We start from the raw sequence: 27261 nt of genomic DNA, 5'->3' as shown, positions 1-27261 counted from the left end.
ATACGGTTCCACATGATATTCTTGTTGACAACTTGGTAAAATTTGGTACGGATCCTAATTCTGTCAGATGGATTGATAACTGGTTGTACCCAAAGGGTGCTTGTTAATGGTTCAACATCCTCTTGGAGAAGAGTGACAAGTGGAATGCCCCAGGGATATGTCCTGGGACCTGTGTTGTTCAGCATATTTATAAATAATTAGGATGAGGGATTAGAAGAGGTACTTATTAAATTTGCAGATGATACTAAACTGGGAGGGGTAGCAAACACAACGGAAGACAGAATCAGAATACAGGATGATCTTGATAGGCTCGAGAACTGGGCTAAACTGAATAAAATGAAATTCAATAGGGACAAATATAAAGTTCTGCATTTAGGTAGGAAAAACCAAAGACACCAATATAGGATCTGGGAGACTTGTCTTGGCGTGTGTGAAAAGGATCTAGGAGTCTTAGCAGACCACACAATGAACATGAGTCAGCAGTGTGACTCGGTAGCTAAGAAGGCAAGTGGGATTTTGGGCTGTATTAAACGGAGTATCGTGTCCAGATCACGGGAGGTGATGGTACCGCATGACTCACTTGGAGTACTGTGTTCAGTTTTGGGCACCCCAGTGGAAGAGAGATGTAGACAAACTGGAGTGTGTCCAGAGGAAGGCAACAAAGATGGTGAGGGGTTTGGAGACTAAGATGTATGAGGAAAGACTGGAGGAGCTTGGTCTGTTTAGCCTGGAGAGGAGATGACTGAGAGGAGATCTGATAACCATCTTCAAGTATTTAAAAGGCTGCCATATAGAGGATGGAGCAGAGTAGTTCTCTCTTGCCCCATGGGGACAAACCAGAACCAATGGGATGAAATTAATTCAAAATAAATTCCGTCTAAACATCAGGAAGAAGTTCCTGACAGTTAGAGCGGTTTCTCAGTGGAACAGGCTTCCTCGGGAGGTGGTGGGTCCTCCAGGATAGCCATCTGATGGCTAGCCATCTGATGGAGAGGCTGATTCTGTGAAGGTTCAAAGGGGTGGCAGGTTACAGTGGACGAGCAATAGGGTTGTGAGAGTCCTGCATAGTGCAGGGGCATTGGACTAAATGACCCAGGAGGTCCCTTCCAACTCTATTATTCTATGATTCTAATGCACCCCCAAAATAAAATTATCTCCATTTAGCGACTAAATCCCTCCTACCATGGAACTAGAGGTGGGGGATCCAAGATTTGATTTCTTTCTTTCTGATTGCGTTAAGACACATGATCATAATTACAATTATATCTCCCCCAAGTGCTTCCCTGAAAGTATTTGTGTCAAAAATGTTGTTTTTGATTCAGCCTGCCTCTTTCCTGCCCCTCTTTTTGCAGGACAAGCCAGAATTGGCATCATTACCCCATCTAGCTCCTTTCACCTTCTTCAGTAACACCCCCCCCCCAATCATTTCAGCTTTACAGTACAAATTTAGAGTCTGGTGGAACCTTAACGACCGACAAAGTTTTATTCAAGCCATGAGTTTTCATGAGCATGCACACTTCTACAGATACAAAGAAATCACTATTGCATTAAATCGAGCATGAGAAGGTGCATTATAGTGCATGTCCAAAGGAAAAAAAGTGGAAAAAAGGAAGGAGACGGACAGCAGTGCCTCTGAAAAAAATACGGGAGCACGTACCACTAAAGTTAATGCCAACGGCATGAAAAGAAAGCAAATTTTCAGTACTGCCATTTGGAAACTACATGTGCGGATAGCCAGGTGCAAATGATAAATCTCCTTCCAGAGACCACGCAGGCGACCCGGAGAACACGGACAGCTCTGGAAACAGCCCAAGTTAATTGTGACTGGTGTGAAGAAGTATTTCCTTTTGGCTGTCCTGATATTAGGTACCTCTCGGCATTTTTTAATTGCTTAGTTTAACTAAAGATGGTAACTGTGAAAGTTTTCCTACCATTGCAGTGTTTCTCTGGTTGGGAAGACTTATTTTCGATTAATCTGCGCAGAGTACAAAGGTAATATCTTGTGACGTCAGTCAAAATAGCTATACTCAGGACTCTCACGACATGAAATGCTTCAGAAGAAGCCCTAGGATTAGCTCACTCCTGCCCTCTTATTTCCATGGTGACAGGAGCAGGAAGTAAACGAGAAACTCTTCTCTTCAGCAGCCTGAGATTCCAGACAAACTTTCGGCAACCTTGCCATCCTGCTATACCTTGTCTATTTGGGCAAGTCTCAGCAAAGGAGGTGGGTTTTTTTTGCAGGGCTGGCTGGACTACAATCATCTATGTTTTTAAGAGACTGGGAGCACCACAATGTAAGCATCCTCAGAAAATCTTGGGGAGTTGTGCAATCCCTCCTTCACCATAGGTAGAAGGAGGGGCAGGAGGAGGGGACGGGGACTGGGGGTGCAATATCTAAGGAATCCTTTAAGGTTGCAGAGTAACTTGTCCCACTGGCTGGCCAGATGCCAAGGATGACAGGGAATCTTCTGTACTATTGACAATTGTGCAAAAGAGAGAATGCTCAGCAGTAAAACTGGTGCAGCTGGACATGTGAAGCCTCATACACTGAAATTCCCTTTCTTACATATTTTTTCAAGCTGCAGGGTAGATCCTGCAGCTCCTTTGCACCTGTACACTCTAATCCCCTTCCTACCCAGTTCTGTAATGCTTTCCAGACATAAGACATGTACAGGGCAAGTATTATCTGTACATAGGTCCAGAGAAAATTTCCTCAGGAAGCTATTCACTTGTTCCCTTCTAAAAAGCAAATGCTGAGGTGGTATTAAGCCAGAGCTTATTAGGAACAGGAGAGCGATTGGAGAGTTTATTTTGTCCCAGAGATGGTTCAGGGCTGCAACAGAGACAGGAAAGACTGATCTGCTCCCCCCCCCCCCATTTTCTTCCTTCTTCTCAGGCAGGACTAAGGTCTGCCTGCTATTGGGCTCTTCATTTACAGAACATAGTACCTTTCATGGTATCTGAGGATTTATGATGGTCATAAAAAATGGCATACCATAGTTTGTGGAGGAACAGTGTGAAAACATTGTGCTGTGTGACCTTTGAAAATCCATGCCACAGATGGCTAAGCAGTGATTTAAAATAATATTTACTACAGCTATTTGCAGATTCCAGTGAGGTTGCCCTGTTGTCATTCTGTGGCAAAAGAAAAAAAAGGTATCTTGTGACACCTTAAAGACTGATGTACAGAAGCACACACTATCATTGGCTAGAGCAGGGATGTCAGACATAAGACCCAGGCCCCAGAACCATTTGGCCTTCTGTCAGATGATCGGGTGGCCTCTATGGATTCCTGATGATCTCTGGCTTGACCTCTAGAATTGCCCCACCATAGATCGCCTGATGGCCTTGGCTGGAGGCAGCTGATGCCGCAGGGACATCTTTGACTGATGGAGCTTTGCTAGGCCTGGATCCTGCCATGCACATGACCTTGCACCTGAGCCGCCACCACCCCTTTCAGCAGATGGGAGGTGTTAGTTCCCATTGTCTTCTTAGTCCCCTGAGAAGGAGTTCAACCTCTCTGGCTTCAGCTTGCATTTCAATAAATCTAGTAGTTTTTGAGGGTTTTTTTGTTTTTATGGATTTATAGTATATTCATCTTAGGTTAAACTAGTCTCCACTTCTGCAAAGACAGCTGCAACAACAACTAATCGTCCCAGAAGACATGTCTGGGAGTAAACCCATTGAGGAGACTTGAGTAGGATTTTGAGTAGATTCTGCTAAGGTTCATCCTGTCATTTATGTCATTGAAGCCCTGACATTTCTAAATTTGGAAATCTGTTATGGGGGTGATCCCTTTTTTGATCATATTGTCTTTCTGCAGTACTGACCTTAGCCATGGCGATGCAACAGCATTTGCGTGTAAGGGAACATCACCGCTATCCTATCACAGCCCTTGGCTACCATGCGGCTCGACGGGAGTGCCTCACTGGCTTCGAGGGTGAGTCAGAGCTGGGAAAAAACATCGTTCTCAGTTCTTTTTGAGACTTATGAAAATTTCCACTGCCATGCCTGCTCTGTACATGTGCACACAATCTGGGGGCAATGGTATCCACATATGAAAGCTGCTGTTTCCTTTGCCCGCAATATAGCACAGGTCCACAAAAAATCCCCAGAGCAAATCACAAGGATCTATGCAGAGCAAGAGCCCACTCGCAAGCTCTCACGTCTAAATGCTCCTTCCAGAGCTATGCTTCAGCTCATCTGGGAATGCCATGTTAGCACAGTCAAGAGCTGATAACCTTTTCCTGTATAGTTTCTTCAGATATAATGGAAATGAATGGACTGCAGATTTTCCTAAAAAACTGGTTCCCCAGCCAAACATTATATCATACTTTCTTGCCCTAACAGATGGAGTGATCAAATGGTGGGACATGGAGAATGGCCACATGTCTCTGCGTGCCAAAGAGCATGCTGGTCGGATAACACAGTTCCTGTCTTGGCTACAGGGTCGTCTCCTCTTCTCTGCCTCCAATGACAGCTCTGTGATTGCATGGGCTCCAGGAGGCACCATTCTTGACCGGATTCAGGTACAAACCACCTCTTTATTTTACCCCAGGACCAAAAATAACTCATCACAAGATATACATCATTATGTCAAACTCATGTCTTTGCATAAGGTGATGATGCCGGACCCCCACCCATCTCATCATGGGTAGCTAAAGTCTTCCCTGTGCTTAGAATTTGGAGCCCTTCAGTTTGCAGTGAGATGGTAATTCTGCAAAACAAAATCAACTTCTGTGGTGTTGGGTGCCTTATTAGTCTGCCTCCATGAAAGTTTATACAAGACAGAGGCCTTCCTGAAAATCCTGCAGGGCAATTGTTAGGTTGTGCTGAGACAATATTGTCCATCGCTGGCTCCTAGAACTGCTTGCTTTGTGTATACTTTTGCTGCCCCTCAACTGAGCCCTTCCTCTCCAGCTAGGCTACCCCATCTTTACCTTGGCAATCAGCCTGGCTCACCATCTCCTGCTGTGTGGGAGCAAGGGACGTCTGGTGGCCTTCCCCTTGGATGAAACAAGAGAGTCTGGGCATGTCATCAACCTGAGCCAGGGGTTTTCGGACCAGACCCACACGGACATCGTGTCCTGCATCGCCTGCTTAGACAACAATATATACACTGTGGGGTGAGTTCAGAGATGAGGGCAAGGGCTTTGATTTCATTGGCATGTGGGCTTCGAACACTAGATCTCACTCAAATGCCAGGGAGATTTGCTGCCACTGACTGGATACCAATTGATGTCATTGCTTTTTGTTAGTTCTGCTGTTTTTATTCATTTACATCATGCAGAGCATCACCAAAGCACGAGAAGGGCATGACTACTTTGTGAAAGGCTATGGGAAGGTGACTCCCCAGGTGACTTTGAGGTACAATGCAGTGAGTCAGGTGGCTTTCTTGCAAACTGGAGAGATACGCGGTTCCCTTTAACGAGTAAAAGCTCCCACTTCTGACAGAGATTTAAACCCAACCTACTGAGACCAACATCTCTTTCAAGTAGCTCCATTATCCGTGTCCTTTCCCAGGTACGACAAGAGGCTGCTGATCGTTGACACATACCAGTCTCCAAGCAGGAAAGGGCTGACAGTCAAGCACTGTGTCTCACAGGCCCACAGGGCAGCCATCACCCATCTGCTGCTAGTGCGCCAGCAAGAAACCACACGGTACAACCCCAGTGGGAAATGAAGGACTGGTGGGATAGATGGAGTTTCAGGAAGGAGATTGGAAAAGAAGTGCTTTGGTGAGGGGAAGTAGCGGACTAACAGTCCTTCCCTGACAGAAGTGATTGGTGAAGAGCAACTAGTTAGTCAGCAACAGGTGCCCCGTAAAAGGGAGTTTCCAGTGCAGAAGGATAGTACCAGATTACTCTAGGCTATGCCCCACTCGTATGAGTGATTAGTGGATAGCCAAGCCAAGTCTAATCCTATTGGAAACTAAGCAAGGTCAGCCCTGGCTAGTATTTGGATGGGAGGCCTCCAATAATTTGGGTGGTAGTTCCTAAGGAACACTAGGGGTCATGACACAGAGGCAGGCAATGGCAAACCACCTCCAAGTGTCCCTGGCCTGGCTGCCAGACAATCCTTGGCTCTCCTGGCTGCACTATACAAACCATACAATCAACAATAAATAAAACTTAAAAACTAGAATCATGGGGAAGTGGACAAAGCATTTGCTAGGAAAAGTATTCTAGGGATATGCAATTCAGTTTACTTTCTCAGGAAAAAAATCCCAAATCAATGCAGATTCAGGTTTTTTTTCAGGTTTCCCTATCGCACATCCCTATAGGAATGCAGTACTTGCATCAACAAAATCCAAATCTATTTGGGTTTTGCTTTGGGTTTCCCGAATGGATTTAGCTTGATTATACCCTATGGAGCCATTCAAGTCAATGGGAAATCTAGGCTAACTTTATTTACTGGTGGGGGCAGGATTTAAGATAGAGATATCAAATTTGCAGCATAGCTGCAGGAACCTCCACCCCCCCCCCCCAGCACCTTCACTTTTACTGCATTGATTCTCCATAGGAAACAATGGAGGATGGGGGTGCCCTGGGATGCCCATAGAATTGGACCCTCCTTTGAAACCCGGGGTTCTTTAGATGAGAGGCTCCAGCTATGTTGCAAATTTGGTGCCTCTATTTCAAACCACATCCCACCAGGCCCTTAAATACACAGGCTAAATTTCCCATAGACTTTAATGGCTCCTCAGGTTATAATGGAGCCAAATTAATTTGGGTAAACCTGAATCGCCCAAACAGAAATCACTACACCAAACTGGTGATTTGGGTTTACCAGAATTGATTCAGGCTGAATCAGCCCAAATTTTTTTTAAGGTTTTTTTGTACACATCCCTAGCATGTTCTGTTTTTTTATTTATTTTATTTTCTATTAAAAGTTTGAATAATACTTATCCAAACTATAAGGCCCACATTGGTTCAAATCAGCACTATGGTCAGATAAAACAGATAAACATTGGTTCTGCATCTGAAGAATATGTGTGCTAACACTGTTGTCACCTATGGATTGCAAAGGTCATATATGCACTGAATGCACATTTAATTCACTTTGGGTAATAAAATTTAAAACTGCTGTGCAGATATCCTGTTTCAATATGGCCATTCATTCTTGCCTCTTAAGTACAGCGTTGGAAACACTTCACATGGGAAACGGCCCCAATGCCTCTTTTTCTGAATGGGTAGAGTTGCCCAGGCTGGCTGAAAAAAAATTAAGCTAAAGTATTTGGGAAGGATGGTACTTACCACAAAGAGGAAATAGAAAGGGCAGGAAATAAGGAAGGGAACTGAATGGGGAGAGTATGCATGAAACCTGATATAGAAAAGAATGTTTTTTTTGTTGTTGTTGTTGTTTTACAATACGCTGGGAGGACAGAATTGGGTCGGTGTAGGGTGTAGCTTGGGAAACCCAATTACTACTTGTAAAATACTTGCCCCTTCTGCTTAACTGCCAGTTCTTGCTTCACTGAACTCCTGCTCTCTGGTCTCTTTTGCAGGGTGCTCTCGGGTTCTTTTGACCAGACAGTTGGCATCTGGTCCCAGGATGGACAGCTAATCCATCGCCTTGGCCCCTTCACAGGCACCATTACGGCACTGTGCTATGTGGCAACTGTTGGCGTTGTCTGGATCGCCAGTGGCACATCTCAGCCCACACTCTATGAGCCCCAATCTGGGGAGATAGTGAGTGACTCAGGAGGGTGCTTCCCTCTGTGGACAAGGCCCACTTCAAAATCTCTACTTCACCACAGAAATCAAAGAACTCACTGATATAAGGAGCCATCGAGTGGCCGCATGTGGTTATTGCAGCCATTTCTAGGAGTGCTGAAAGGGAAGGATGACTTTGCAGAGCAATTTTGGAATCAAAAAAGTAGTTAGTACTTCATATGTCAGAAAGTCACGCTCTTCTTTCCTGCCTTCCTTCATTCCCTTCCTATATTCGACAGCACTGTCCTGAGTTGTGGTTGAAATTATCTCCCAAATGATTTATCACCTTATGCAGCGCTAGGTATTGCCAGGCAAGCAAGCTTGTTTTTCAACCTGATCTTTATTTCAAGTATAAACTAAGAGTATATATACATTAGCTCTGGCCAGTTTTCTTTTCTCCTAAAGTCTTGGCCAGTGTAGGAACACATGTTTTTTCCACTGGCACGGGTAACAGTAGCCTAGGCTGGTGTTTGTCAGCAGAAGAATAGCAGGAGAAAAAGGGGTAGAGAGCACACGCAAACATATCCCGCTGTTGCATTCTACTCTTTGAAAAGGTAGCCCCAGGAGCAGCTTTTGGAATAGAAAAGAAGTATTCTAAAATGATCACAAAACAAAATATAATATGTAGTTCTACTATAAAGGAACCCATAAGCGGGACTCTGATACTCACCTGTTTAACACACTAAGCAGAATTTAACGGCAAAATTTGCCAAGGACCATATAACATTTGAGGCTGCAGGTAGTGAATGAATTCTGTGGGGACAATTTAAACATGCAAGCCCTCACCAATAGCAGCAGCAAGTGATATGACCAAAGAAAAGCTTTACCCCATAATTATGTTGATATAAACTGGAGGTCTCTGGGACAGGCTACCAGATATAGATGGAGATATCTATGCTTCATGCTTCTACCAGCCTAGCAATCTGTCAAAAATGTAGTATTTCATACCAAGTGATCATTTGAGAATCAGTAACCTATACAAGGCTAACTGTTCCTTGGATTAATTTTTGTTTGAAGAGTTCTGTTATCTTAGCTGACTGTAAAAACAGAGAATACAGATTTCCTAAATTTCAATAGTTGAAAATGACCTACGGTACAAAGACTTTTTTGGGACAGGTTTCTTGTAACAAGCTGCTCATCCATGATGAGTAAATGATATCATAAAGACCACATACATCCATTTCATCCTGAAAAATTACTCTCAAATGCCATGTATCAGATAGAATTAAGACTGAACTTGGTCTTCAAATAATTTCAAATTCTCCCAGTCTTAGTGCCTGATTTTAAGAAACAATGCCTTTTTGTTTTTGTTACTACCCTTATTGCATGGATGCTTCAATATTTTGTTTTTCTTAATCCATAAGCCCTCCACTAGATTTACTTAAAATGGAGTGTCATTACTTTTGCATGGGTAACAATTCAGAAGCAAACTACTGCTGAAATGTCTGTGATTTTTCAACATTGCTCTGAACTTACTATGGCAACAGTAATTCCCAGTTCCATCAAGAGTTCTGCCATGTAATATAGGAGGCTGATGGGACCTTATTGCTTCCCCTTTCCATTAAGCTTTTGCCCAATTCCTTGCCAAAGATAGCTCTTGTGTACTATTCCACAGTGTAGGGCAGGAATTGGAAGGAACAGAGCATAAATCTTTCTACTCTAGATTCTTTGTTCTGACCTCTTTTCAGGTTTCACAATTCATGTCCACATTTCAAGGCCAGCCAATGGAAGGGCTCGTTCTTCAGCAACTTCTTAGTCTACCAGACTCAAGGCATGTGATTGGTAAGTATGCCAGTAGTGAGTAGCCCAGTAGGAGGCCTCCCAGGGCATCTGCAGTACAAGACCACACTTGAAGAGAAATCTTAAGCAAGTTTACTCAGAAGCAACTTCTATGGTATTAAATGGGCTGACTCCTAGGAAAGTGTCCTTAGGACTCACTCTTGGTCTCCTAGTCACTAATGTGTGGGTTCTGAATTCACTGTCCTCTCTTAACTGTAGGCCATGCCTTTTCCTGTAGTGAGGAGACATAAGAGCTCCATGTGGGAAAAGATACATAGGATGATTAAAACAGGGACTACAGATGGTGGGGAGACGGTGCTGAGGCCTTCCCTATGCCATTTTCCCAGTCTGAGATAAGCTGTCTTTGCCCTACTGGGGAAACCACATGTATAATAGATAAATACAACTTGATTCTTCTAACTTGCCCTTCCAATACACCTTGTTGGGCTAGATGTACAGGGTTGCTGGTTGCCTGCCCACAATAAATAAATTCCTGCCCCTGTCATCCTGCCCCTGACCCATTCCAATGAGCAGCAGCAGAATATGGGGGGCAACATCCCAGCTCCCCCCTCGCCAATACTTTAGGAGTTTACTGGGACCAGAGGAATTCCTGGGGGGAAGGGGGCATCACAACATCAGTGACTCTTCTGCTCACAACAGTTCTGCTCACAACAGGGCTTGTGGGCAGGGGCCTAGTAGTCCATGCATGTTTCCCAAAATGATCCCATAGTGATTTTCTAGAGATGTTTAAGGTCAGGAAAATTGCAAGGGGGGATACTCAAGCACTCTCTCCCCATATACCACAGGCCACATCCAAACCCAGACTGCACATGCCTGAGTTCCCTATATGGAACTCACAATACATGTCTGATCATATGTACCTAGGAGAACGTGAGGAAATGTAACATGTATTCAGGAACTCAGACCCAGACAAGGTGCAACTTTTAGTACTTAAGCAAGACTAGGGGGCTTTTCGCACGCCTTCAAAATCGCACAATGGTTGCCAATTGAAAATGCTACTGATTTGCCATTATGCACAACATTGTTGACAATCTGCCACACACCTGAAACCGATCCGCAAAAAGCGCTTCCTTGTAGCGCTTTCAGGGAAATCCCAAAAAGTGGATTCACCCTCCAGAAAGCGCTACACTCCTGCAACCAATCTGCAACACTAGCAGAAAAGTTCTGTGCATTACCATTGTTGCGGTTTCTGCAAAGTCCCTCCCCCTGGCTCTCTGCTCTGATCTTCCGGCGAAGCGATCGCCATTTTTTTTTCTCCGAGCGAGCCTCTGTTTAGAGGCTTCCCCGGCTTCAGTCCCTCCCCAGAGCTGTTTAGTCACTAAGCACAAACAACAGAGAAGCCCGTTTGCTGATGTATTTTCCCTTTATTTTTTACACTGTTTTTGGCCGAAAATCGGGCCCGTGAGGGGGGGGGATTTTTTTTTTTCACTCAGGGGGAGCGTGGCAACGATGAAACGACAGCTCAAACACACCTGCCAGCTGGATGGGTCTCTCCGTTGCAACGAATCAATACATATTCGTTGCAATGGGTGTGTTTAAAAAAAAAAAACCTTTCTTAAAGGGAAAGGGGCTGTTTGGGAGCATGCTAACGGCTGCCCATTGGCTGCTTGACGGCCAGGGGCGGGACGAGCTCGGCAATAGCGCTTCCTTTCTAGCGATTTTTGCTGAGACCGGAAGCTTGTGGGAAACGATGGGAACGCAACTGGATTCCACTACAAAGTCAGGTATGCATAATGACGAATTCCACTATTTTAAATGGCGATTTTTCGTTCAGCAAACAATTTGCTACAAGGATCCCGGTGCGGAAAGCCCCTAAGATCTAGATCTCCCATGCAGGGGAGGGAGGTGATAATGTGGGGCAGAATACAGGGCTAGTAAAATGGAGTATACCATTTCAGACCTACGGATGCTAGTCTCAAGGTGGGACCTGGGGATCCCCCAGAATTGCAGCTCATCTCCAAACTCAGAAATCAGATGCTCTGGAGAAAATTTATGTTTTGGAGGATTGGCTCTATGGCATTTTCCCCTGTCTTCCCCAGGCTCTATCCCCAAATCCCCAGGAGTCTCCCTACCTGGATCTGGAAATCCTACTTCCCCCTCTCCACAATGGTGGCTACAGGAAACCTGGCAACCCTATTCAGACTGCAGGTGGTAGACTACTGCTTTGAACATTTCTTTATGTGAAAAAACCTCCATGCCAGTCCAAAAGCAGTGGGGCAGGGAGAAAAATACTTCCAGTCTCTTGACTTGCTGTCCTGAGTAGAGTCTGCACATTGCTTTTTATCCTCTCCCAGCTCGAATAAACCCGTCCCCTCTGCATGTATTCAATTACCATTTTTATTTTGGACGCTTTAAATTTTCCCTTTGCAACATCTGTGATTGATTTACCTTTCCCCTGTAATATCCAGGAGTGGATATATGTCGCTATATTTGAAGCCCCCTGTATAAGTGTACACATTCTGCATTTTGCTAGATTAACTTCCTGCCCATGCCTGCAATGCTGACACCTGGGCCCATTCTGCACCAGGATCAATGTGGCAATTTGATCACGGAAAGAAAAAACTCAATTTAAAATAGTGGAATTTGTCGTTATGCATACCTGCCTTTGTAGTGGAATCCAGTTGTGTTTCAATCGTTTCCCACAGGTTTCCGGTCTCGGCAAAAATCGCTAGGAAGCAAGCGACATTTGCTGAGCTTTGTCCCGCCCCTGGCCATCAATCAAACGAGCAGCCAATGGGCGGCCGTTAGTATGCTCACAAAAAGCCCCTTTCCCTTTACGGCAGGTTAAAAAAAAAACACGTTGCAACGAATCTGCATTGATTCATTGCAACGGAGAGACCCATCTAGCTGGCAGGTGGCGTGTGAGCTGCCGTTTCATCGTTGCCACGCTCCCCTGAGTGAAAAAAAAATCCCCATCCCCCCCCCCCCGTGCACGGGCACGATTTTCAGCCGAAAATAAAGGGAACCAGCAAACGGGGCCGTGTGGTGCTTGGTGATTTACAACAGATCTGTGGAGGGACTGCAGCTGGGAAAGCCTCGCTGGGTGAATGAAGGCTCGCCGGTTCGTTGCTCTCCGCTCACTCCGAGAAAAAAAAATGGTGATTGCTTCGCCGGAAGATCAGAGGAGAGAGCCAGGGGGAGGGACTTTGCTGAAACCGCAACAATGGTAACGCACAGAACTTTTTCGCTAGTGTTGCAGATTGGTTGCAAGAGTGTAGCGCTTTCCAGAGGGTGAATCCACTTTTTGGGATTTCCCTGGAAGCGCTACAACGAAGCACTTCTAGCGGGACTGTTTCAGGAGTATGGCAGATTGTGTTCGACGTTGTGCATAACTGCATTTTAGTAGCGATTACAATTTGCCACATTCCTGCTACAATGAATCTGTGCTGAATGGGCCCTGGTTTTTGCTGCCTGGTTTTTTCCCCCCCTCCTCTGCTGTGTCCGATCCTCTCCCCCCCCCCTCATTCAAGGGAAGGGAAGGGAAGGGAGTTAATTTTAAAAATTTGGAGTTAATTTTTGCAAGGAGAAACATTCTCATGAATCCTCCACGTGTGTATTCTATCCTTGTGCCCTTGCCATCTCATTCTCTTGCCTCATGTGTGAACCAGTTCCAAACTCTAGCATGTTTCATGAGGCTGTATAAATTAACTGCTATTAATGTCTCTCATTTATGTCCATCTAGGTGGAGATTTTATTGTATCTACGTAAAACACATATATGCTGCCTTTTCAAAGTCCTGTTCAAAGGTGGTTCACAAAATAAATACAAAATCATTAAAATTAAATTATAAAAGTTAACAACCAATAGAAAACATGTTAATAAACCCAGAAGCAACAAAAATACCTATTTAAAGGCACATTAAAATCCCAGAAGGACAAAACACATTCAATAACTGAGAGCATAAAACATCTGCCTGCTTAAATGGCCATAACAGACCTCAGCTAGAAGCAGATTGTGATCGAACCCTTAATTAGAAGCAAGAGTAGGGGAGGCACTAGGCAAAACTCAATAGATAAGGCATTCCAGAAGTGAGGTGTCAGCACTAAAAAACTCTGTCTCTGGTCGCAATCTATACAAATAGGAGCACTCTGACCTAACCTCAGAACTCCACTAAGCAATAAGACCTAACCTCAGAACTCCACTAAGCAATCTTCTTCTTTCAGGTTCAGCAAAACCCCAGCAAATACTTGTCTGGCGCTACAGTGAGTTGGGGTGCCTGATGGTGCTACCTTGCAAACACCCTGTGGAGTGCCTTGCTTATGGTAAGGGGACCAAGGATTTCTTTAGCTCTGCATCAGCTCCTCACCATCCCTAGATGGATGAGGGAGGCATAATAAATGCCATCAGCTGAGAGGTGTGTCTTTAGTAGATGAAATCCATGAGAAGCTTATTTGGCAGGAGCCAGGCCAGCAGCTGGCCAGAATCAGTTTGCATTTTATGTGTCCTGGAATAATCTCTTTGTCTAGTTTCCCCAAGAACATGCTGCCCTTGACTGACCTTCTGAATGTATCTCCACTAGCTAAGAAGGAGCCCATTCTGCTCTTCAGTGGAGACAGCAACGGGATACTGCAGAAATGGGAGAGGAGCTACATATCCCCTTTCATCTACAGGTATTGTTTCATCCTCACAGTCCACTGCCCCCAAAACAGCTGCCAACCCCTGGTAATAACTACAAGAAGATGGTTGTCAGGGAGCTGCAGAGAGTGCTGTCCCTTACAGGTATCTTTTATCCGGATGCCAAATACTACAGATGTCTTCCTTTATCTTATTTCCAAAACAGTCTATCTGAAGAAACAGTCTAGGAAATTAAAACCTGCAGCAAGTCTACATGATCTGGTGCCTGGATAAAAGTCATAGAATCATAGAATCACAGAATCATAGAGTTGGAAGGAGCCATACAGGCCATCTAGTCCAACCCCCTGCTCAAAGCAGGATCAGCCCAAAGGATCGGCCAAAGTCCTCTCTTAGTCTGAAGTTACTCATGGAAGAGGTTAATGAAAAAAAGATGCTGCCTTTTTATCCATCATGATCACAGTCCTACTTTGAGCTTGGGATCTGATAGGAGGGGAATCCTTTCCTTCAGGCCTCTCAGGGATTTCTAAAAGATCCTTCTTCCCCAGCACTTGCCTCTCTACTGCCCTGTCGAGCTAGCTAGACACCAGCTGCCAGACAAGATTTGCTTTCCCCTATACCAGGGGTAGTCAACCTGTGGTCCTCCAGATGTTCATGGACTACAATTCCCATGAGCAGGGGCTCATGGGAATTGTAGTCCATGAACATCTGGAGGACCACAGGTTGACTACCCCTGCTCTACACCTTTACTAAAGAGCCTCTTTGGTGCAGAGTGGTAAGGCAGCAGACATGCAGTCTGAAGCTCTGTCCATGAGGCTGGGAGTTCAATCCCAGCAGCCGGCTCAAGGTTGACTCAGCCTTCCATCCTTCCGAGGTCGGTAAAATGAGTACCCAGCTTGCTGGGGGGTAAATGGTAATGACTGGGGAAGGCACTGGCACACCACCCCGTATTGAGTCTGCCATGAAAATGCTAGAGAGCATCACCCCAAGGGTCAGACATGACTCGGTGCTTACACAGGGGATACCTTTACCTTTTAAACCTTTACTGCTCTACTCTTCCTCCTTGTCGCCTTCCACCCTGCCCCCTGCCACTTCCCTTTCTGTGGTCTGTTCTAGTTATGTAGTCATCCTAAATCTTGCCTTTGCAAGCTGTTTGTCTTCTCAGCTATGCCCAATCAATGCCCTACTCCATCTATTCCACGCTCATGAGTCAACAGTCCTGCTCACTCGGTGCCTCTTACCTTCATTCAGCATGGAATCCTTCTGTATCAGTGAAGCGCACCTGGAGCGACATGGCCCCTTTGCACAGCAGATGGAGAAAACCTACAGGGAGGAGCCACAACCTCATCCACATTCCACTCAAAAATGGGGAAAGGCTTCTAGTAGACATCAGAGTGGCTACAGCCTGTTCAGGACCACAGCCAAGAACACACATAAAGAAAGCATAGGCTTCATGAGGTAACTGCAAATGGGCACTTCCCAGGATTATAAGCAAACTACAGCAGCAGACGGACCACCCTCAGGAGGTCAGGCAGGCCATCTTCATTTGTTTCTCCAATGGACCCATTTCCATTTGCATTGAATTGCATGGATTCTCAAAGGGACAGTAATTACAGACAATATAGTTTTGCCATGCATGCAGAACAGACTGGAGGAGAGGAGAACCATGTAGTCTACTGTGAGCTTCATGGAGGAAAGAGAGAATTCAAATGTGCTCAATTGATCAATGGGTCTAGACCAGCGGTCCGCAAGCTTTCGCCCACTGCGGACCGCTGCTCCGGAGTCCGGGGAGAGGGCGGCCCAGGGGCCCGGCAGGGGCACAAACGCGCGTGCGCTGCAGTCCGCGCATGCGCATTTGCGCCGCTGCCATGCCGGTGGCCGCGGTTCCCCCTCCCGGCCCCTCCGGGCCGCCAGCAAATCGGCCGCTAAAGCGGCTAAAGCGGCCGATTAGCTTGCGGCTCGGCAAGCTTCCCTTCCCCCCCGAAGCGAGAAGCTTGCCGGGCCGCGAGCTAATCAGCCGCTTTGGCGGCCGATTTGCTCGCGGCCTGGCGAGCTTCTCGCTTCGGGGGGGGGAGGGAAGAAGGAGCCGCAGCCTGGCGCCAAGGCCTTCGGGCCGCGGGCCGTGGGTTGGGGACCACTGGTCTAGACGGCATTCAGAAGATAATTCTTTCCAACAAAGATGAAATATTACTGTATCTAGAAACTGAATCCTCAGAATGTCCCAAAATATGTAGGAGAGAGTAGAGGGAAATGTATTTTGTCATGAAATAAGTAGTGAAGATGGAACAAAAGGGCTGCACCAATTGCAAAAATTGGCAAATGGGCCGGTGGTGCAGATTAAGGATATTTTATGATACAAGTTCCCTCTGCGTTTCAAACAAAGCTTCCTCTTTCAGGGAGAACTTTTTACTTGTACAATAAAATGACCTTTATTTGCACGATGGCTCTTTTGTCTAGTTTTTCTCTATTAAATTAGGGGTGAACCTCTGAGCAGGATGTTGCCTCAATAATAAAACCCTGGACCTTTGGCAGGGCCATCTTCGCTGAGGAATTGGATATACTGATATTGTCTGCAGCTAATGGAAACATTTATCTTTGGGAGTTTGAAAGCTTCATCCCAGGCACCGAATCCCCTTGTCAGGTGAGAGCAAAAATTCACCCCAAACATTTCCAGCGGCCAGAAGAAGGAAGGCAAAAATAATCCTCTTGAAGGTCATCTGCAAGGTGAGATTGACATTTGCTTACAGGAAATTCATGTCATCCAGTCACATGCATTTAGTTGAAGGATCTAAGAAAGTACTAGTTGACTGTAAACTAGTTAATAATTGTTAAATTAATTGATAAATTGATGTTAATTTTATTAATTATTGGATGGTTTTTAATGAAACTGTTGGAAACCATCCTGAGTTTTCTCTGTTGAAAAATAATAAATAAACCATTAAGCAGCATGGTAGGCTAGTCCATTCCTGGAACAGGTTAATGCTTGGGAAACGCCATCCTCTGTTCTACCTTCAGTAACCATGGGTGGTCCTGAATCACGAGGTGGGAAAGGCAATATCAAAAGTTGTGTAATACTTCATGACAATCAAGATGTCACAAAACAACGAGTTCCTCACAAATCTTCAGCATGCTGGATGTTCAGTACAAAATAAAATGGAGAGGGTTCAGAGCATGATGGAAATCCCCAGGATGCAGCTTCTAGAGCCTTAATGGACTATGCTAGACAACTGAACAAAATGGTGTGAACAGAAACAAGTTACTGGGATAGAGAGACAAGAAGCAAATGACCACACTTCCTCTGAGAATACCGTCAGATGTTAATCCAATGCTGATATTGCTCATAAACCTCTCAGTGAAAATACTTATGTTATTATTCTATCCAATTGGATGATTAGGACAAACTTCTCCTACTCCTATTAGGGGTACACTGATCCCCTCAGGGGAGTATATAGCAGGTGTCTGCAACAATTAAATTGCCATGGCTGTTCTCATAGGTACTGCTCCTAGGTACTGCTGTTTTATGAAGGTGTTGATAATTCCTAGGGTTCTTGGAATGGGAGCCAAAGAATTACGCATGCTTTTATATCTGAGTTCTGGATTTCTCTTGAGAACCTAGTTGTTTATGATGCCTTGCTAATTGCAGAGGAAGATTTAAGAGACTCCTTTGTGTTTGATATTCTCTTGCAAACTGTAATAATGCCCTTTACAGGAACAAGACTCCAGAACACCAGCATCAGCCTGTAGCCAAGATGAGATGGTTCAGGAGCCTTCAAGTAAATGTGCAGCAGGTGAAAAAAGTTGCTTGAGTGGGTTGACCAGACATACTTTAGTGGGATAAAGTCTTCTCAGCCATATCCAAGGAACTTCCCTGGGTATTTAAAGAGCTTCTGGAGAGCTGGTGTGGTGTAGTGCAGTACTTAAGAGCAATGGTTCTCACTTGTAAATGGTTCAGCATCTCATTGGAAAAGAGTGACAAGTGGAGTACCCCAAGGGTCTGTCCTGGGGCCTGTGTTGTTCAACAAATGATTTGGAGGAGGGATTAAAGGGGATACTTATTAAATTTGCAGACAATACTAAACTGGGAGGGGTAGCAAACACAACTGAAGACAGCAACAGAATACAGGAAGATCTTGATAGGCTCGAGAATTTGGCTAAACTGAATAAAATGAAGTTCAATATGGACAAATGTAAAGTTCTGCATTTAGGTAGGAAAAACCAAATACACCAATATAGGATGGGGGATACTTGTCTTGGCAGTAGTATGTGTGAACAGGATCTAGGAGTCTTAGCAGACCACACATTGAACATGAGTCAGCAGTGTGACTCGGTGGCTAAGAAGGCAAGTGGGATTTTGGGCTGCATCAAATGGAGTATCGTGTCCAGATCACGGGAGGTGATGGTACCGCATGAAAGAAGAAGAAGAAGAAGAGTTGGTTCTTATATGCCGCTTTTCCCTACCCGAAGGAGGCTCAAAGCGGCTTACAGTCGCCTTCCCATTCCTCTCCCCACAACAGACACCCTGTGAGGTGGGTGAGGCTGAGAGAGCCCTGATATCACTGATTGTTCACAACAGTTTTATCAGTGCTGTGGCAAGCCCAAGGTCACCCAGCTGGTTGCATGTGGGGGAGCGCTGAATCGAACCTGGCATGCCAGATTAGAAGTCCGCACTCCTAACCACTACACCAAACTGGCTCTCTGGTTCAACCTCACTTGGAGTGCTGTGTTCAGTTTTGGGCACCCCAGTTAAAGAGGGATGTTGACAAACGAGCGTGTCCAGAGGAAGGCAACAAAGATGGTGAGGGGTTTAGAGACCAAGACGTATGAAGAAAGGTTGGGGGAGCTTGGTCTGTTTAGCCTGGAGAGGAGACGACTGAGAGGGGATTTGATAACCATCTTCAAGTATTTAAAAGGGTGCCATATAGAGGATGGAGCAGAGTTGTTCTCTCTTGCCCTGGAGGGACAGACCAGAACCAATGGGATGAAATTAATTCAAAAGAAATTCCGTCTAAACATCAGGAAGAAGTTCCAGACAGTTAGAGCGGTTTCTCAGTGGAACAGGCTTCCTCAGGAGGTGGTGGGTTCTCCATCTTTGGAAATATTTAAACTGAATCTGTATAGCCATCTGACAGAGGCTGATTCCGTGAAGATTCAAGGGAGTGGCAGGTGACAGTGGATTAGTGATAGCGTTGTGAATGTCCTGCTTAGTACAGGGGGTTAGACTAGATGACCCAGGAGATCCCTTCCAACTCTATCTTAACACAGCCCGCGGGCCTTGGGAGGCGGGATGTGTCCGGGATGAGGAAGCGTGCCGATTGGCCCCTTCCTCCGGATAGACTATTGAAGGGACCAATCGGCAGGTGCGAAGCGCCTGCTGATTGGTCCCTCCGATTCCCCGCCGGAGCAACTGCGAGCCGCGCGCAGCACGGCTCGCAGTTGCTCCTTTGCCGGCGGCCTGACGCGGCGAGAGGCGCAAAGCGCCTCTCGCCGCGTTAGGCTGCCGACCAAGGGAGCCCCCGGCAGCCGTGCTCCGCGCGACTGCCGGGGGCTCCCATGCCTAGCGCCCGCTGTATTTTAAGTACAGCGGGCTTGATTACTAGTGATTCTATGATTCTAAACTGGAGAACTAGATCTGATTTCCCATTTCTCCACATGCAGCCAACTGGGTTACCTTGGGGCAGTCACAGTTCTCTTAGAGTTGTTCTCACAGATCAATTCTCTTAGAGCTCTCTTGAGCCCACCTACCTCACAGGGTGTCTGTTGTAAGGAGAGAAAGGGAAAGGTGTTTGTTAGCTGCTTTGGGATATAAAAACATCTCTTCTTTTCTTCCTTTCCCACCTTTGTATCCTGTGACTCTCTCTCTTGCCAACGTTTCTCAAAATAGGTTTTACCTGCAGAACTGTGCTGTGTGGGCATACAAGCATAGTGACAGCACTCACCTTGGCAGACAGTGACACCAGCATCCATTTCCCCTACCTAGTAAGTGAACAAGAGAATGAAATTTTTAGGGGTAGCAGTAGGCAGACTTACCTCTGTCTCTGGGCAGAAGGAATAGGTGGGATAAGGTCATGGGCATAGGAACAGCCCTTGTGTGGTCCATGCTGCAGGCAGAAGATGGGAGTAGACAAGATAAGCAGCTTTGAGAAGGGAGGGAAATGCTCAAATACATTCTCACCTTGTTGCTTTCTACTGTAGCTCAGTGGGGGATGGGACGGAAGGATGTGTTTCTGGGATCTGCACAACCGTTCCTTGCAAAATGAGTTTTCCAGTGTCCCTTGGAACAATGGGCCCATCCTTGATATGGCCTACTCTCCAAAGAGGTGGGTGAGTCTGTCTGCCTCTGACAAGGGGCAAAGCTGTAGGGTGTTCATGGGCTGCAGTTTGATCCTTTGAGGGCCCCTGTTGGGAAGAGGAACATAGCGAAACCTGTCTCTTGTCTTAGGGACAATATCAAGTATAAGAACCACTAGTGCTGGGTTTAGGCTCGGGACTTTTCACTCCTGTTACCATTCTCACATCAACAACTTACACTCTCCTGGCCATATCAGGAGAGAATTTGCTTTATCTTTGAGCAGTGGCAGAATTTTTATCTGTGCTTTCAATCCTCACTGTGCCAATCTGGTACTTCTGGCTGAACTTGGGCACCAAGCTGATGTTGTGGCCTTGGTCTGGCACCCAACAGAGGACAAGTGGGTCAGTGGTTCTGAAGATGGCTCCATTCAGCTCTGGGTAAGGGCTTCAAGGAGTGAGTATGTGTGGGGAATAGAGGTTGGAGTCAGAACAGCTTCAAACTATGGCTCAGCCATGACCATGTTCATTAGATGACCTGGGCCAGTCCCTGTTAGCTTAACCTACCCACAGTAATGTTTTTAGAATTAGTTCCAAGTTCTTAACAAAACCGAGTAATACTGTTTTCTCATAACTATATTATTATGTATATTTTGCATATCTTGTTCATAAAAGCCAATAAAGGCTTCTGTATCTAACCTACCAACAGGGTTACTTTGAGGCTAAAATAGAGAGATGGACATGTGCCTGCCACCTTGAGCTCCTTGGAGGAAGGAGAATCAAAGTATAATAGAGAGATACTGTTAGGCTGACAGGAAAGTAAGAAAATGATTTTTCCTCAGCCACTGGTAGATGGAGGTGAATTTCTGACCATCTTTTGCCAAATCTGAGATGTAGTAAATAGGCCTGTTGTAGAACAGTGGCCAAATCAGATTGTGACTAACTCCCTTGCTAGGAATTGACTAGAAAGAAGGGGTGATAGAAGGTCTGTCTGTGGCACCTACAGAGTGAAGATGGGGGGTCCTGCATGAAGGACCTGAGAGCTCCCGGAGGGATCACTTGCCTTTGCATCGACCAGGCCAATGGCTGCATTGTGGCTGGGGTCCATGACACGCTCAGGTAGCTATGAGACAATGCAGCTGGGGAAGAGAGGATGAGAGAACAGGGGACCTGTGAATGTGTTTATAGCTCTGCTTTCTTTTCTTTGTAGGGTATACGACCCAAGCACTGGGGTGCAGGTACAAAGTCACACAGGGCATCAAGACTCCATCAAGGGTGTCATCCATGTCCCGGAAATGGAACAGGTAAAAGGGACAGTGGCACCAGCCTGTGGGAGAAAAAAATCAGTGGCTCTGAGGTTGAGAGTTTTCCTACTTTTAGCACTATTATTTGAAGGCAATTGCCCTGATACATATTCAAGCCACGTGGTCTACAGGGGCTGTATGTGCACCCTGTCTCTGTCAGTCATCTCCCCCCATAAGAAGGCTGAGTGAAGGTTGATATAATGTCATTGCATGGTAGGGTCATGTCCACTTTAGCACTGGCACAGGCTTGTCCCACACCAAGCTTTTCCTGTATTTCCGCACATCAGTTTAAAAAGTGTTATGCCAGCTGAATGGCAAAGGGCTATTTTTTTTCATGCTTCCCAGCTCCTCCTCACATTTTAGAATCATAGAGTTGGAAGGGGCCATACAGGCCATCTAGTCCAACCCCCTGCTCAATGCAGGGTCAGCACAAAGCTTCCTAAAGCAGTCTTGCATTTGTCTGCGCCTTTTTGTGGGTCTCACCCTCCACAACTGCTGCTGGAAATGGAGGAAGAGTGCAACACACCTTATATGCATTGCGCTTCTGCCTGTCAATCAATGCAGGCAACCAGACTCCTTTCTCCATATTGTTCCACAATGCCCGCTAATATTTTTTTTAATGCATACTTCTCCGATGAAATGTCTATGCATAGAATCATAGATGCATAGTGCTTTTTGAATGCCACCCCTTATGGGATCACAAGTTCTTTGAAACATTTAAAAACTAATATCATTCCTGATTGGGGAGGGGGGCTTTCAAGAGGCATGCTTTGTGTTACAACTTTGAAAAAAATTATTTTATTTCTGGCATTGCCTGCACACTTGTCCACCTATTTCTTGCTCCTGGAAGTTAGCCATTTTTAAAAAGAAATTCCCATTCCCAGGAACAAGGGAGAATGATGTGGGTACAAGGGTGGGACGAGGCAGGGACCTTCAGCGCATTTGAGCCTCCATACCTTCCCTCTGCTGGTTGCCTGCTGGTTGCTCCCCCTTAGATAGTGTTGGTGAATCCACTTTATGCGATTCCCCAACTAGCACTTTAAAATGGAGGATGTAGCCAGCTGGTTACTGCCCAGACGCTAGATGTTGGCGATGTCAGATAGAGGGGCTGGAATATAACGACTACATAAGGTAAGCATTTCACTACATTTAACGGGTGCAGAAATGTCCCAAGTGTATTTTGTCATGCTGCCACTCCTTCCACAACCAAGGTGATAGTACAGATAGTACAGATAGTACAGATGAACAAATAGATTTGTTTGATGGTTTTTTGAGGCATTCCCTGGCAAGCCAAGAATGTGCCCAAGAATTTTCCATGGCTGATAGAAGCATCCCCAGTGTACTGCATGAATGCATCCAGTCCTTGAAGAAAGCCATATGCCATCATTCTTGGCCCCTGACTTATTACTTCTCTGTTTCCTTGCAGTATGTATCTGTCTCACTGGATGGCACAGTGTGCATGTGGAAGGCCTATCATCAGGGGACTAGCCGATGACTCTGGTCAGGTGCTGACCTTATTCTTATGCAGCATTTTAACAGGAACCTGGAAACTGAGAGTCTCGGCTTTGTTATTATACCAGAAACCTTGAAAATGCATGAGTGATCCATGCAAAATGTTCAGAAACCAAAAAAATTAAGGGTATAGCTTCTTTGCCCTTTCAATAGCTTCTAGCACCTGTCCATCTGCCTGTCATTCCTCCTTTTTCTGATTTGGCAATCTATGTAAAGTAATGAAAGCAATGTTTTGTGAAAACCCAAATTTTTCAGTGAGAACAAATTATACATACTAAACTAGATAGTGAGTGCTGCTGCTTGTTTATTCAGCCTATGAGTTCCCCAGAGTGTCAGATGCTGTCCCCTTCCTGAACATACTGGCAGGCAGAGTTGCAGGTGGGGTCTGGAGTTCTCCCAGAATTACAATTGATCAGTTCAATTTGTAGACGATACTAAACTGGGAGGGGTAGCAAACACAACTGAAGACAGCAACAGAATACAGGATGATCTTGATAGGCTCGAGAAGTGGGCTAAACTGAATAAAATGAAGTTCAATAGGGACAAATGTAAAGTTCTGCATTTAGGTAGGAAAAATCAAATACCTGAGGGACCGCCTGTAGCCCTATGTGCCCCACAGGGCTCTATGCTCTGCGGGAGAAAACCTACTGATCGTTCCCAGCCCCAGAGAAGCGTGCCTAGCCTCAACTAGGGCCAGGGCCTTCTCTGTCCTGGCCCCTACCGGGTGGAATGAGCTCCTGAGTAAGCTGTGGGCCCTGCGGGAGCTGTCAGCGTTCCACAGGGCCTGAAAACGGAGCTCTTCCGCCAGGTCCATGGTTGAGGCTGAGATTGACGAGGAAGAACATTTCCCCCCCTGGAGGGTTTGAAGTAGTCATCATTACCCACCATCCCCCAATGCCCTTGTTCGGGTAGGGGAGAGTGGTAATTTCCGCCATGTTGGGTATTTTTATAGTCTTTTAACGGGGGTTTTAATGGGGCATTTAAAGACTATTGTTACCCACCACGTGCCTGTAGGGAGTGGCGGGAAATAAATGGAATAATAATAATAATAATAATAATAATAATAATAATACACCAATATAAGATGGTGGAGACTTGTCTTGGCAGTAGCATGTGCGAAAAGGATCTAGGAGTCTTAGTAGACCATACATTGAACATGAGTCAGCAGTGTGATTCAGTGGCTAAAAAGGCAAATGGGATTTTGGGCTGTATCAAACGGAGTCTCGTGTCCAGATCACGGGAGGTGATGGTACCGCTTTACTCTGCTCTGGTTTGGCCTCACTTGGAGTACTGTGTTGAGTTTTGGGCACCCCAGTTGAAGAGAGATGTAGACAAACTGGAACATGTACAGAGGAGGGCAACAAAGATGGTGAGGGGTTTGGAGACCAACACGTATGAAGAAAGGTTGGGGAAGCTTAGTCTGTTTAGCCTAGAGAGGAGACGACTGAAAGGGGATCTGATAACCATCTTCAAGTATTTAAAAGGGTACCATATAGAGTATGGAGCAGAGTTGTTCTCTCTTGCCCCGGAGAGACAGACCAGAACCAATGGGATGAAAGTAATTCAAAAGAAATTCCATCTAAACATCAGGAAGAAGTTCCAGACAGTTAGAGCGGTTTCTCAGTGGAACAGGCTTCCTCGGGAGGTGGTGGGTCCTCCAGCTATGGAAATTTTTAAACAGAGGCTGGATAGCCATCTGACGGAGAGGCTGATTCTATGAAGGCAAAGGGGTGGCAGGTTACAGTAGATGAGCGATTGGGATGTGAGTGTCCTGCACAGTGCAGGGGGTTGGACTAGATGACTCATGAGGTCCCTTCCAACTCTATGATTCTATGATTCTGTTCTAGTTCCTCTGAAAAAAATGGCAACTGTAGCTAGTAGGCTCTTTGGAATTACAAACCTGATGATTTCCTCTCCTCCCCAAACTCTGTCCTCCCAGGCTCCACCGCCAAATCTTCAGGAATTCCTCAGCTTGGAACTGGTAATTTTATGACACAGGTTATGAAAAAGAAGTTGAAAGGGCAGGACCTAAAGGCCTCTCAGAGGAGCCTTCCTGGTATTGATCAGAGCCCAGGCCTTTTCCATGGTGTCTCCTAATCCTTGGAATGGGCTCTCTGAAGAAGTACAGGAAGCCTGTTAACTGGAAGTCTTTAGAAAGTGCTGAGAGGCTTGCTGATTTACCAGGGGTTTGATGGGGAAAGAACAGCAGGCATCTTTTAAAGGGGAAGAGAGAGATCTGGGATTTTTAATTTTAGTTGATTTTGACTTGTAATTTTTTCATTTTCTTAAACCAAGAACAAAGTTGGGGTATAAGTATTTTAATATACAAATCTCTTTCCTCTGAGAAAGATAAAAATTTTAAATCACTGAGATTGGCTGGCAGAAATGTATCACCCAGATAACTGCCTTTTTGTTTTGTATTGATGTTGTGCTGACTTTAATCCTGTGTAGTTACTTCTACATTTTAATCCTGTGTAGTTACTTCTGTGTGTTACTTGCAGATCTACCTGCAAATAAACAGAATTTTATAAAACTCTGTACATCACTGCTATTTCTTTTCAAAAAGTAATTGATATTTTAATGCTTCCCTCAAACTACCTGGAAAGCATGAAAATAGTATATTCTGATCCCCCAGCATTAAATATTCTTCTGCAGGATTTCTAAAGGAGAGGGAAACAGCCATCCGTTCACCAGACGTTCAGGGTGTTATCCAAACCATTTCTTTGTAGTGTAGGAGAAAAATGGCTAGCTAGATTAGCTTTGAAGAACCACACCCACATTCATACTAGGGTTGGGTGCTTTGGCACCCAAACTGGCCGGTTGCTCCCGACACAGCCAGTGCTGCGCTGCAGGAGGGGGGAGGGGCGGGCGTCAGCTCACCAGCGGGCACACACACTGCCTGCGCTCCAACACACGTGCCTCCTTTCTCCCCTTCCCCGCGGTGCGGCACTGGCTGCGTTGGGAGCGACCGGCCACTTTGGGCGCCAAATGCTGGCAGGGGCTAATGGGAACGTTAGTCCATGGGCATCTGGAGGACCACAGGTTGACTACCCATGAGCGAGAGCATAGGGAAGAATAAGGGAGGAAAGGAAGGTTGAAGAAGCAGAAGAAGAAAGTTGGTTCTTATATGCCGCTTTTCCCTACCCGAAGGAGGCTCAAAGCGGCTTACAGTCGCCTTCCCATTCCTCTCCCCACATCAGAGGGAAGGAGGGATGGGATTGAGAAAGGGAAGGAGGGAAGGAGGGATGGGATTGAGAAAGGAGGGAAAGGGGTGGGTGAAGGGTTAAATAGAAGGAATAGAGGAAGGAAGGCAGGAAGTATGTTAGAGAGGAAGTGGGAAAGAGAGCAAGTGAGAGGGAGAAAGAGATAGGCAGGAAGTAGATGGAGAAGTAGAGGAAGTCAGGAAGGGAAGAAGGAAGGCAGGCAGGGAGGTAGGTGGACTTGGAGGGGACAGGGGTGTATGTGAAGGGGGGGATTCGTGAGGGGAGGCAAATTGGGAGGGGGAGTTGGGGGGAAGAGATAGAGAGATAGAGGAAGCAAGGGAGAAGGAAGGAAGGCAGCCAGGATCCTGCGGCCAGGATCCTCACAGCAACACCATGGAGGGCCCATCCTTCAACAACTGCACTGGCTTCCAGTCGAATTCTAGATCAGGCTTAAGATTCTGGTAATCACCTTTAAGCCATCTGCTGTCTGGGCAGGAAGTGCTGTCTGGGCAGAGAGGATCTGCCTACACCCATCAGAGAGCCTTATGCTCTGCTACTACCAACTGCCTAGTGGTCCCTGCCCTCAGGGAAGCTTGCTTGACCTCATCCAGGGCCAGAGCTTTCTCCATCCTGGCCCCAACCTGGTGGAAATAGCTCCCAGAAGGGATCAGAGCCCTAGCAGAACTTAAACAGTTCTGCAGGGCCTGCAAAAGGGAGCTATTCTGCCAGGCTTTTGTTTGAGGTTGACCTGAATTCAGTCACTTCCCATTGGTCCTGAGCCCCCTCCCATGAAAACCAGCAACAACATGTCCATCCTACGGGGCCATCAGTATGTTACAGTTAAAATTGGATTTTGTCACCATGTTTGTT

At 45.9% G+C, this 27261-nt stretch overlaps 1 protein-coding gene across 4 annotated transcripts in view; it reads left to right on the top strand.

Moving 5' to 3' along the window:
* The first annotated feature begins 2107 nt into the window (after positions 1-2107).
* The window catches only part of LOC143832194 (uncharacterized), a 39274-nt gene continuing 14120 nt past the window's right edge, over positions 2108-27261 (top strand). The window contains exons 1-18 of one of the 4 annotated variants that reach the window (XM_077326198.1): positions 2119-2294; positions 3824-3940; positions 4351-4529; positions 4921-5126; positions 5524-5661; positions 7508-7691; positions 9404-9497; positions 13679-13777; positions 14035-14125; positions 15339-15545; positions 16620-16728; positions 17797-17875; positions 19969-20063; positions 20280-20404; positions 20633-20813; positions 21379-21491; positions 21583-21676; positions 23103-25657. In XM_077326198.1, the coding sequence (XP_077182313.1) occupies positions 3838-3940; positions 4351-4529; positions 4921-5126; positions 5524-5661; positions 7508-7691; positions 9404-9497; positions 13679-13777; positions 14035-14125; positions 15339-15545; positions 16620-16728; positions 17797-17875; positions 19969-20063; positions 20280-20404; positions 20633-20813; positions 21379-21491; positions 21583-21676; positions 23103-23171 (2166 nt within the window). In that variant the 5' untranslated portion in view covers positions 2119-2294; positions 3824-3837 and the 3' untranslated portion in view covers positions 23172-25657. Of the gene's footprint in view, positions 2295-3823; positions 3941-4350; positions 4530-4920; positions 5127-5523; positions 5662-7507; positions 7692-9403; positions 9498-13678; positions 13778-14034; positions 14126-15338; positions 15546-16619; positions 16729-17796; positions 17876-19968; positions 20064-20279; positions 20405-20632; positions 20814-21378; positions 21492-21582; positions 21677-23102; positions 25658-27261 lie in introns of those variants that run through there. The other 3 variants (XM_077326196.1, XM_077326195.1, XM_077326197.1) reach the window with 3 other exon arrangements.

Source organism: Paroedura picta, chromosome 3, assembly GCF_049243985.1.
Source record: "Paroedura picta isolate Pp20150507F chromosome 3, Ppicta_v3.0, whole genome shotgun sequence".
In the NCBI taxonomy this organism is placed as follows: domain Eukaryota; kingdom Metazoa; phylum Chordata; class Lepidosauria; order Squamata; family Gekkonidae; genus Paroedura; species Paroedura picta.
The sequence above is the reverse complement of the archived record's forward strand: the minus strand, read 5'-3'. Positions and strand labels throughout refer to the sequence as shown.